Source organism: Pleuronectes platessa, chromosome 7 (genome assembly GCF_947347685.1).
Source record: "Pleuronectes platessa chromosome 7, fPlePla1.1, whole genome shotgun sequence".
In the NCBI taxonomy this organism is placed as follows: domain Eukaryota; kingdom Metazoa; phylum Chordata; class Actinopteri; order Pleuronectiformes; family Pleuronectidae; genus Pleuronectes; species Pleuronectes platessa.
Window position 1 is genome coordinate 8901005 of NC_070632.1, and position 12951 is coordinate 8913955.

The 12951-nt window shown below is 45.1% G+C and overlaps 1 protein-coding gene across 2 annotated transcripts in view; it reads left to right on the top strand.

Moving 5' to 3' along the window:
- Positions 1-12951, top strand: part of slc1a2b (solute carrier family 1 member 2b) — a 28266-nt gene that overhangs the window by 6593 nt on the left and 8722 nt on the right. For both annotated transcript variants that reach the window (XM_053427877.1, XM_053427876.1), the window contains exon 2: positions 11602-11741. In XM_053427877.1, coding sequence (XP_053283852.1) covers positions 11612-11741 — 130 coding nt within the window. In that variant the 5' untranslated portion in view covers positions 11602-11611. The remainder of the gene's footprint in view (positions 1-11601; positions 11742-12951) is intronic.

Below are 12951 nucleotides of genomic sequence, written 5' to 3' on the forward strand. Positions count from 1 at the left end.
GTGGGAGCACGGTGCGGAGCTGCCACTTGTCCGCTTAATCTCAGAGAGCTCCATCACCTTTCGGGGACGTTTTCTGGAGCCAAACACGGGACATGCATGAGAACTTGGGTGAAAAAGGAAGAAAACACAATGCCCTCACTCGGAGGAGGAACATCAGCACCCACGTCCACCTCCCACTTCTTCCGGAACACCCCCCCCCCCCCCCTTTTTATTGGGTCTCTCTCGCTTTCACTCTCTTTTTCTCTCCCCCCTCCTGATTCCCTCAGGACCTCTTACCCCCCCTCGCCTTCTCTCCCCCAAAACTGCCAGTGGCCCCTCACTCCCTTCTTCCCCCCCAACACATGCCCGACCAATCCCCCGCCTGCTTGTGTGCTGCTCCCCACTGCTCAGCCTATCCCGTCCCAACGTGGAGCCCAGCTGATGGACCCTGCCGTCTAGTTGTGTTTACCTCACCCACTCGTCCAGCGGAACACACAACAATCCCCTTCATTGCCTGTTTGTTAGCCCCCTTTTCAGACCTATAAGAGGAGGGGTGTGTGTGTGTGTGCGGAGGGGATGGCAGGGGGTGGGGGGGGGGGGGGGTTACAAAAACAAAAACGGAGGAAACAATTAAATTGCCCCTCCTCCCCATGAACCCTGTGCGAGCGGTTTCCCAGCTCGGGGTTCTGTGAACTAACTTGGAGGCCTGTAAAGTGGCCCATTATTCTGGTCAGGGTTGCGTGTTCCAAGAGCGGCTCGCCTCAATGGCTGATTAACACAGAGAGGGTTTTGTTTGAGGGTTTTGGCTCCCCACGTTATGCACTGGTTAATTAGGAGCTCTATCTATCCATCTATCTATCAATATATCTATCATTCCTCGATTATACAAGTGTTCTATCTATCTATCTATCTATCTATCTATCTATCTATCTATCTATCTATCTATCTATCTATCGATTATACAAGCGTCATATCTTTGTATCTATCTGTCTGTTCGCCTCTCCATCCATCCATCCATCTATCTATCTATTTATCTATCTATCTATCTATCTATCTATCTATCATCCATCGATTATACAATCATCATATCTTTGTATCTATCTGTCTGTTCACCTGTCCATCCATCCATCTATCTATCTATCTATCTATCTATCTATCTATCTATCTATCTATCTATCTATCTATCTATCTATCTATCTATCTATCTATCTATCTATCTATCTATCATTCAGTAAACAGGAACGTTCTAGCACATAATATTAATTTGAATTTTCCTCACAAGTGAATTAAATAGATTATTGTTGACGTTTGCTGTCAAGTTAAATTAATTTGAATTTATATATTTAGTTTATTTCTCACTGTACAGTCTCCTGCTGCTGCAGCAGGATCCTGTCGTCACTGGGAATCCTGGTTCCTCTTATAATAGGAGGATTACAATGGACAAGGATTTCAGAGGGAATTTGTGTTTTACGCCTTCAATCTCCACTATAGGGGGTTTACCCTCCTCTGAGCAGCCCCAGATCAGTGAGCTCTGGGGATTTGGCTGCGTCGGGGATCAGACAGTGGAAATGTGTCAAAAATACTCCAGCCCAGATCTTCTGACAAGACTGCGACTATAGGCAGGCTGTCAGAATTAGGCGAGCGTGTTTGCTCTCAACGGCATTCCTCTGCTGCACGTGACTGAAGAAGTATTTACATAGCTTGACAAAGTATGCCGCGAAAAATGACACAGGAAGAAAAACAACGAGCCGAGGAGCCGCAGGGGCCCCGCTGTGGCTTTACACGTGTAACAGCAGTAAGTAATGGGAAACAGTTAGCTTCTTATTTTTTACAGGATTTCAAGAATTCCGAGGAAAACACAGAGTAGACGTGGTTCTGAAAGAACAGAGGCAGTGAGTTGGTCCTGAAAGGAAAGCAGATGTAAAGAGAGGAGAAGCCTCACATCCTTCATGTTACAGAACAGACTGGAGTTTTGATTCTAAATAAACTAAAGTTACTGTTTCAACACGAATCAGGAATATTTCTTACAGCATTTCTCTGTATATTCACGTCAGGCATCACTGAATGTGTTGATATTCATTCTGTTTGCCTGTCTCTGTTTGCTGGACCCAGACCCCACCAGGTTTTCATACAGGTCCAAGGGTTTTGTTGGTGCCATGTGTGCTTTGGTGCGTAGAAACAAGACAAAAACACAGTTCGGAATATCTGCCTCTACTGAAATTGTGTTGTCCATCAGACAAGTGTGTGTGTGACTAAGAGGGAGAAACAGGGAGAAGCTGAGGGAGAGACAGAGGGAGAGAAAGAGAGAGAATCTGTAATGAGGAAGAGACAGTGAGACACTGACAGTTCTGTCACACTTCCCCGCTTCCCTGATCCGCCTCTTGTTGGGTTCTGGTCAGATCGTGGACGCGCTGTGTTTTCTTCGATGCAGATAAACAGATGAGGAGTTTTCAGCTATCTAATGATCTTACCTTACACAAAATGTGTGTACATCCTCACCTCAGGCCATGTCTGCATATGTTTCAGCTTCTGTCTACAGTAATGAGCATAGCAGGATATCGAACCAGTAAATACCATATGGCACATATCCAAGAAGCACTGGAGTTCAAGCAATACACAAATTGGTTTTAGTGAATATCTCAGAAATGATGTTAGAGAAAGTATTCAGTATATGCTGTGGCCCAAGGGTGTGATAACTTAAATATACAGAGAAAAATACTTTCAGTAAATATGCCTATTAGCATGATATTAAAATCCACACTTTCACACCTTAATAGAAATTATAAATTAACTGGCCAATTTCCCCAAATAGGACTTAATAACAGATCGTATCTTAAGGCAATTACTACACTTTAAACCCTTTTATTTTCTTAACCATCTGAGCTGACACACTGGCTGTTAAATGAGCTTTGTTCTTTTATGTGTGTGTGTGTGTGTGTGTGCGTGCATGTGTGTACAGGAATGCCCTTCCTGTCTACACTGCAGGGTGGTGTGAGGAGAGCGGGGCATGCACAGTGTGCTGTGCTCAGTCCCTACAGACCCCCAGGGTTTAATTAGTGAGAGAACATCCATCCTCCTTAGTCCTCTTATTGGCAAATCTTGAGTGGGACTGTAACCCCGCCCTGACACCGCAGCAGATACCACGGGACTGGACCAGCAGAGATTTAGGGCGACAGTGCAAATATTTTGAGTGCGAGCGCCTGCAACATTTGTTGTGCTCGCACTAATGTAAGCCAGGGGGGGTGCACAGTGAGAGTATTTGCACGTATCGTCTACACATATTTAAATGTGAGAGTGTGGCAGGTGAGTCCAGTGATGTATGAAACGTGGTTTGTGCAGTAATCCCATTTTCCCAGGGCCAGCTGCCCCACACAGATGTCGGCTCCTCATGTATCCACAGATAACCTGGAAACACGGGAGCTCGTGGTGGAACCATAGAGACCGTCTCACTCACCACTTCAATTGATTACTTTAATCGGACCTTCGCCCCAACCCCGATTTCCTCCTGTGTTCGCCATTTCATTCCTTTGTCTCCATGTTTATACCTTCATCAGCCACACCTTCCCTTTTTCCACCCTCCCCCCTTTTTCCCTCCACCCTTCCCCCATACATTGTTACATATCTATCCGTTTCATCCCTCCCACCCTTTCCCTCCATCGACTATACATCTCTCTGCCGCTGTCATCCCTTTCTCAGCAATGGAACGGGTATGCCATCGCGGTGGTTGTAGTAGGGGGTGGGGTGGGGGTGGTCCTGCCTTATTGGCGGATTTAATGAGGTCCTGTGGGGATCGGGCCGAAGCCATCAAAAAGCTGCGTGCTGCCATATCGCCAGCTCTGTCAAACAGATGCTAATGATAACAGTGTTGCATCGCTTCATATGCGGCCGACAGGAACCAGAAGCAACTGTAGGTAGAGAGCGATTAGGAATGAGCTGGAGGTGTGGAGCACCTCCTGTGATGGAGGAGGCTGAGGGGAGGTGCGGCAGGAAAAAATCTCACTTGACTATGGATGATCTTCCTTCCTCTGCTGACCTTTCATCTGAGCAGCTTCAGGCAAAAGATGGGGGCCGGGGAGAGGGGAGAAGCAAAATCCTTCGAAAGGACCCAACTGAAAAAATCGCATCACTCTGAGAACATCATGTAGAAAACAGAGTTACAAAAGATAAATAGTGGAATATGAGCGTCTGTGAGGTTGGGGGCACTTCAATTTGCTTGCAATTGAAATAGAGAAATCAGGAGAGCCAAAGGGGAAGGTGACAAAAATGCACGTGATTATATCTGAGTGTCAAGCTCAAGTTTGATTAGATGCTACCAAACTCTGGAGACATTATCCAGGCGGAAAGGGAATCACCATATTTAGTCCTATGACAACCGCTCACAGGCATAATGGGCAGTTAGCACATAATTACAGTGGGACTGGTCACATCTGAGAGACCAATGCAGACTACAACACTAGCCTCAGGATTCCCAGAGGCTCCCTCTAATGACCGTCTCATTATTGACACAAAGGGACGTGTCAAACAAAGGGTAACCTTAGAGGATGCTGAGGGACGGCCACCTCTGGTTCAATCATGCGTTGGCGGGATGCCTTTGCAGCCTGATTGTAAAACAGAATGGTAAAAATTGGGAAATGTGGTGAAAGCGCTGGGACAGTGTTACAGCTGTTACAATGCACAAAGGGTTTCTTTTGCAAATTGGCACGAACTGAAAAGGAGAGTGATCATGCAGATACAGAGGGAGGCTCCAAATGCAACACCACATTAAATTCGGACAAAAGACAAACATTTAACTATACCCCCCCCCCAAAAAAGTCTATGACCCTTAAATGTATATTTGATATGTGCTTAAACACCGCATTTAATTTGAGGATTGATTAATGCACAAAAGAGTGTCTGAGCCTAAACTTAATCTCTGTTTTATTTTTAGTGTTCAGGACATTGTTGGGGTCAGAGACAATGTTGTTGTCTCCGCCCTGTTCTGATGATTCATAGAGTTTCCCAAGGGATCTTTGAGATCATTTTTATATGTTGGAACAGTTTTGACTTTGAAATAGTCACCAAACCCTTATACCATGTGATATTGCAATACTGCAGATGATCCATGTTCACAGGAGTAAAAAAAAAAAAAAATTTTTTGCCCCTAAAAGAGATGAAGCTGACAAAATTTTTTGTTTGGACATTTTGTAGATAATATTAACAATACATGAAAGTAAACCTTGGCTGCTGTTATAGGAAAACCTAAAGAGACAAAAGACAATAACATGAGAATGAATTCCTCTCAGTGTAAACAGTTTATACAGTCTTTCCTCCTAATTGATTCTTGTTGTAATTATTGATGACTGTAAATGGCTTCATTCTGCAGACATAATTATACTGCAAAGTGTTTTCTATCACCACAAATTTATAAAGCTTCAACAATATATGACTGATTACACGCTCTAATAACTTGATGTCTGATTTGTTAAAGCTCCAGTATGGCAACACTCTATCTACTTTATCTATGCAGCAGTAATGCTGTGGCATTAGACTGTAAATGTGTAGGAATGGTGAGTGGGAATGTGGAATTGACTTTGGAGAATATCAGCAGAAATCAGCATCGTTCATTGTGCAGGTGATTTGGCTCCGCCCGCCCCAGTCGTTGATCCAAATGTATTCTCACTCCAGAGTTCACTTGGAATCCAGTTGCACCGCTGATTGACTCACCTGCGTTTGTGTTGGGTCACTTCTCTAACATGAAACAAATGAAGAAAAAAAAAGGCTGTGCTCCTGTTACAGATATTTTCTCTGCTGTAGCTGATAGGAACCATGTGTGCTATGGGCTCTGGAGTAGATTGACCTGCATGCCTGAGATGAATGGATAAATGCAGACATATTAAATTGATTCATGTGCAGAGCAGAGGCTGATAATGAAACATGTTTTCCAATCATTGAGCAATAATGTCTCCATTAACCCCCTGAGACCTTGGTAGATTAATTTAATTTGGGGGGGGCGCTTGTTGGAGAAACCCTGGGAATGTCATCGCAGTGTTGATTCATTCCTTGTAGTCGGGGTTGAGGGTTGAGGCAGATTCCACCTGATGGGAAAGTTTGTTTTTCACTGGTCCCTCCTCATATAAGAGATACTGTTTCTAAGAGGGTCTTCCTCCATTGAAGAACAGACGGTTACAAGGCTGATGGAGTTGAACCAGATTTGCATGATAGTCCACACATCTCTCATCTATCACTGAATGCATTCATCCGAACGACCATCCAGGGATGCATAAGTGAGAGGCGTGGAGTGACAATGCGTCCCTTTCTTCTGATTCTGGAATTTATCTCCCACTTCCTATGCATGGCACAACCTGAAGTGTTTGCTAAGAGCTTCATTTGGGGGAAGTAGAGAGGGAGAGAGAGGGGTGGGTGGGGGGGTTTCACAGCTCCTAGGCAGCCACGATGTGTGAGCCCGTTTCTTCCCACTGCATGGCAAGTGGCTGTGAGGCCCACGGGGGCTAGATATATCCGGAGTCTGGGCCGGCTCCAGATATCTTTACCTCACAGTATACTGTGATCCACCAGTCATGAGAACGGGCATCGGGCCCCTTGAGAGACCAGTGGGAAACTGGTGTCCTCATTTACATCCCCCCCCCCCCCCCCCGTGTGCGATCGCAAGGATCAACAGATATTGAATTAGACAAGTATAATCACACCAGTGGTCTCCAACACAAACGTGTTAATTATTATACAAGCTCACGTTGAGGTTGGTAGAGTGGCATTGATTGTCATAATTTATGTAGATGCTAAAGAAGCGTTTCAATGCCACACAACTTTGTGGCTGTATGAAATTCACTTTGGTGATGCAACGATATTAGCTGCTAATCTATCAAGCTGCCTCCCATCTTATTGTGGTGTGTGTGCGGGATGTGTGTGTGTGTGGCATCAGCTTCCTCTTTCCCCCCCTTCATCCTCCTCTAACTAAGCCACAGAGGGTTGCTAGGACAACCCCTCATGGTCCTTGCTGCACGGCGTTGGGCCTCAATGCCAGCACTCGGAGAACCTCCTCGCACTGGGAAGGCAGCATAAAATCGGGATAATCGCTGTCGATTATGGGACACAATGGGTGCCGCTTGTGAAAGATTCATTCATCCTGGAAAAAGAGACTGTTGAGGGTGAGGGCGGGGGGGAAAGGGGCGCCTTGGTCCCTCCACTGCTCTCCCACGGTGGGCACAGGCATGACATCAGTGCCCCAAAAGAACTGGCATTCTGGACATGCCCACTGACCTCCCTCCCCACGCTATACCCAAATACCCCCCCCCTCCCATTCAAACCCCCCTCCTTTCCTTTCTCACCCCTGCCAGTTTGGATGCAGCGCTTGGCCGGGCGAGTTGGGGCCACTGCCACTGTTTGCGTGTGAAACAAAGCCCCTCAGAAGGAAGAGAGAGGAAGCAGAGAGCTTCACATGGTACCAGCCAAGAGCAGGGATGGCTGCCTCGGCCTTCCCCTCACAGGCCCCTCTTTTGGCTGAGAGGTGCTGGTGTGACCCCAGTACCCCTTTTCCCCCTAGTGTCCCTCTCAAAGCCCCCCCTATCCTGTAACCCCTTCTTCGCTGTCTTGGTCCCTCGCTCTCATCCCCGAAAAATGCTCCCCCTTTCCCCGAGAGAGCCCATTGAATGAGTGTGACATGTCAAGGGATTTAGGATGAGTGATTTCTCATGACACAACTTTAGCCGACAGAGATGGCATTCCTCTGGCTTTTGTTGTGCAGCCGGTCATTTGTCTGACGAGGAAATAGCTTTCCAACACATTTCCCTAATTAGAATAATGTGATACTGCTCAATAAGATGTGAAGTCCCATGCTGCTGGGAGACCAGAGAGAAATCAGTGTGACACCATCCTCGCATGAATCACATTGGCCATTTGTGCTTCGGACTTCAGAGCTCTGGAGTCGTATTGAGTAGCGGGGATATGTGAATCTATAAGTTGGAGACCATATGGCTTGAATGCGAGAACCTTTTTTGACAGTTTCGTCAAAAGACATCCTTTTTGAGTCTGTCTTCCCGTGATAACAAATTATCCATGAGGCCACTGGCTCTGTATAAACCCGATATCTACTGTGCCTTCGAATCAAAGGATATTGATGATTGGTTTTGTGTGGAATCCTGCAGAGAGCACCCGCTGTGATATAATATTGTATTGCAGCTTAACAACAGGCAGCAGTAAACATTAACCTCTCCCTGCTGTCCATCAGAATTGACCCCAAAGCCCCAAAACCACAACATTATGAATATTAAATCTTCCCATCCGTCATTCCTTTGTCGTTTATTCCCTTCTCAGCGAAAGGTCTACATACAGAGCATAGCACTGTGCCATTAGCAGGCATCATCAGGCTCATCCCAGCAGCCCGGCGGTACCCTCGCCATCCCTCGTGGCTGGGATGAGTCTGCAGCCGTGCTCTCTGGGGGGATTACAGGGTCCAGGGAATGGAGGATCCCTGATGGATTTGACTGTTAAGCTCTGAATATTGACTCCTCCCCTCCACTTTTTCTTTTGTAGGTATTTATATTAACTCCCCAGGTCTGTTTGATGTGTGTGTGCATGCTGTGTGTCTTGGGTGTGTGGCTTAGCTGGCTGTGGCCGATGGTGGTGGGGATGGAGTCAGGGGGGTGGGGGCTAAGGGGGGTGGGGGGTGTTGCAGACATCAGGATGGGGCAACTCAGGTTGCCGCGGCTGTGACTGGGTGCGTCGTCTGGGCTGTGTTGACTCGCTCCTCTCTGGATGCGTTTGGGACGAGCTGCTTGGACAGCTGAGAGCCTCTAGCTGTCAGCAGAGCTCTGGTGCTTCCTGCCGCCGGCTCTACCAGGGACCTTATCCTCTGACATCTGGCAGCACTTCTCTTATTTTGGATGGGATGGAGTAGTTGTGATCCCGCTAACAATTTCTTGTGCTGATTCCCTCTTTAAAACCAAAGCCTGGAGTTTTGATCCTATAGTTAATGTAGCACGTACCTCAACTCCACCAGAAATGAAGTAAGTACTACGCATTCCATTCACACTTCTAGGTATAACTTACTTCATTCACTATAATACTCTCATGCTATCATTTTTTATTTATGTCAAAGTTAAAAGTAGAAAACGGGGAACTTATTTAGAGTATAAGTCGTAGTTTTGGATCATTTTAGCGTGCTTTAGTTGAGGCTGTGTGTCACAGAGTTAGATATCAGGTGTTGGTTTATTAAGATCTTGATTAATTCCATATGGCTTTCGCGGTCCTGTAATGAAATTAATCTGATTAAGCCCTCGGCCGAGATTAACCAATTTCTTAAATGATCCAATTAGAGACGGAGGAGAAGAAACTGTGTGTGTGTATGATGACTTTGGAATCATGAAGTTTGCTGGACAATTTTGTCAAAATCAATTATACTCCCTTCATGGGAGACTTTCTACGTCTCAGTGAAGGCTTTTGTTTCCAGTTTCCAACAGAAGCAGCTAAAATCCATTTAAGTGGAGGCAGAAAAAGATTCAATTTCCAAGAATGATTCTTTAGAGCCGAGATAATTAATTCTAATCTCATGCCATGTTAATGAAAGTTTAAATAAAAAAAAACCCGCAAGGGGAATTTTCCATCTTATATAATCATGCTATAAAATAAACAAACCTTTTCATCTACTGGTATGAAATAGCACCTCTCTGCAGGAGTTTATTATTCTGCTGTATATTCTCATATTCATCGATCATTGGGTTGCACAGGCCCACTCTCATCTGTCTCTGACTTGGTGGGAGAAGCGCTAACGAGAGGATCATGACAGAATAATATCCGACCTCTGTGACGTCCAACATCTGCTTCCTCTCTCTTTCTTCGTTCTAAAAATAATGAAAAAGGGAGAGAAAAGGGGGAGAAATTCAATTAACGGCTGTCATCATCAGTCTCCTGGAATGAGATCTCACTTGAATGCACAATATTTCATCGTTTTATTTCTGGGGGTTTTACTCATTCATCCAGCTTTCTCTGTCCCCCCCCCCCCCCACCCCTGTCAGGAGTATGCATAGCACAGAGGTAGAGTGTGATGGCGGCGACTGTTTCCCTGCTGTTTGCATGCATTCTGTTTTTCCCACCTCACTTTGAAATGAATAAGATAAGATGGGACACATCCATCTGTGCGCCTGGAAGCCGACCAGGTGGTCTTCCATAGCCAAGCGCACAACGCAGCGATACACAAAGCCGGGGGAGGTGCGTCTTCGAGTGTGTGATTCCGTGTGTCTGCGTGCTCATGTGGAATTATTAGTGCCTACTTACTCTGCAACAATAACACAATGAAGAACCTTCGGTCGAAAGGAAGTTCTCCCACTGAAGTCTATTGATTTTTCTTTTCTTTGATCAAGTCTCAGCTCGAAGAAAAAAGGAGACCCTGACAGGCGACTTGATTAATATCTATGAAGTGTTCTGACTTCCTAGTGGACTATAGGGGGAGGTTGCGCAAACAATGATAATTTACTTCACCATTGTGGCTTCTCCTTTTGGAAGTTTAGGCTATGAACCCCAGGGGTGAGGTGAAAGGTCAGACTCACTTTATTTCTTCTTTGCTTCTCTTTGAAATCCACCCCAGCGGAACTTTTTTCCTTTGTGGGGTTATTGAGGATAAATAGCAACACAGAGACATTTCCATTTTCTTATACACAAAATATGTGTCAAAGCAAGTTTCGCAGTTTGATAAATTGTTCCTCCAACTTCTCAAGGAAACAACGGATCTAACGCCTCTTCTCTTCCTTTCACTCCTACAATTGAATTTGAGTTTTTTATGTGATTCTAAATGAACTCTTTCACCATCATATCTGAGGCAGAGGATGCATAGGAGAGTGTTTCACAGGCAATGTGTCTGCTCCTCCTCTCAGTAATTTATGAAGCGCTTGTTCTGTGAAGTTGGCATTTTCCTTTTTTTCTTACTCTCCATCTGTTTCTCTTTTTCATTGCCGTCTTAAATTAATACCCAAAGGCATTCCACCAGGGAATTTTTAAAGTGTTTGTCTGCACCTCGTGTTGTTATTAATTAAAAACATTACATAAATGCTCGATGTTTGCTAGATTTCGGTGAGTCTAAAACTTGTGGGTTTTTTCAGTGCGATCCGTGGATCTGTACGCTGTTCTAGAATGCTGCTTTATAATAAAGTTAATCTGGCTAATTACTATATATTTAATTATATTTCTTTATGGATGGTAAAATAGTCCATAAAGATATTACAATCAGTAACATTACATAATGTTGTCATGCTTGTAAATTCATCTTAAATCCCACAAAATAAGTTCATAATAATTCTTTGTTACAGACGTCTCCTCAGTACTACAGAGAAAAACTGAATCTGTTCTCAAGAGAAGGACAAGACTCGACAGTAGTTTTATAAACAGTAGTTTGTTATCGTCATATGTCTGTTGTTGTAATCATGAACAGTGTTGGACTGACGGCTTGGCAACACACTTGACATCTAAATATTCTTTTTCATTTATGGTTTTCAGGTATTATAAACATGCAGAGCAATAACTGATTTCTGTTTTATGGTGTTCTTCTTAGCATAATGCTTCACTTGTTTTGTTCAAGTTTGTGTTGAAGAAAGTTGTGCATTTAGTAATTTGTTTCCTTTCTGTGTGTCACAGTGCCAACAGTATGCCTAAACAAGTGGAGGTGAGGATGCACGAGAGTCACCTGGAGCCCATTGAGGCCAGGCCTCAATCCAAATGTGCCAGAATGTGCTCCAAGCTGTTTTCGAACCTGCTGCTCACACTCACCGTCCTCGGTAAGTCGCCTCGTCGCTGTCAAAACTTTCATTCTTTCTTTCTCTAAAATTTCCCAGGGCATGCTAGAGATGGGCACCACCGCTGAGATCAGCGTTCTGTTAAATCAAAGCTTGATTATGCAGCTTGCTGGTAGAATGAGAAGGAGAGGCCATCTGTGCTTGCTCGGTGTACCAGACAGAGAGATGACTGGGTGTCCTGACCTTCCTCCGCTCCGTGCCACCTGTTGCTGTAGACAGCTCTCTGAGGCGCTGGTCACCGAAAACAGTGGTGCATGAAAAATGCCGTGATTATAGCAGTGACTCACTGCACCACAGGGGGGAGATTTAATGAAAAAGATATAATGAAAAGAGGAAAGGGCACGAAAGTAATGATGCAATTTGTGGTTAAAGGCCTTAAATCAGATTTGTGTTTAGCCAGCACATCATTTACACTTTGTTGTGTCTGACACCTATGTGGTCTCTTCACAATCTTTTATAAGGGTAAGCGATATGGATGTGCTGCCTGTGTGTGTGTGTGTGTGTGTGTGTGTATAGAGATCGTTCAGCAATGTGTGTGTCCCTCTATCTGTGTGCTGCTTGTGCGTTTGTGTGTATGTGTACATCTCACCCCACTTGGCAGGAATATAGCAAAGCAAGTGAGCCAGCATGATCATTGATCATCTGTCACTTGGCAGATAGGAGCCTGAATGGGAGCTTGCAAATTGGCCAAAGGGAAGGCACCGGAAATCAAGTGCCATCCAAAACCGTTGGGTGTGCAGTATCCACAGGATGCTGCTAGACTGGAAGTTAGATTGAATCCCAGAGGACAGCTTACGATTTTTTTTCCAAAGAAGGCTGGAGGGCTTTTGATTCCAAGTGTTTGTTGTTAAATAATTTCTTGGGCTGTATGATATTTGGCAGTGGTGGGGTAGCAGAGGAAGTGCAGCCCTGGGGGGTGAGGGGGTGTTGATGCTGGGGATTTGTCAGAGGCCAACTTCTGGGAACTGGTGGGTAGGGCTGCAGGGAGTCGAGAGGACACAGAGGTCATCTTTACTACGGCGCAGAGAATAAGTTGTTGGCTGGAAGCGACATACAATATTTCAAGGGTCAAAAGAGGCTTGGTGAGAGAGGGGTTGAACTTTTAACATTTTCAGGCTTGTAGGGAGTAAATGGAAGCCAGGGAACAGGTTAGGATAGAAAGAACGATGAGATAGCCGCAATATCCCAGTGA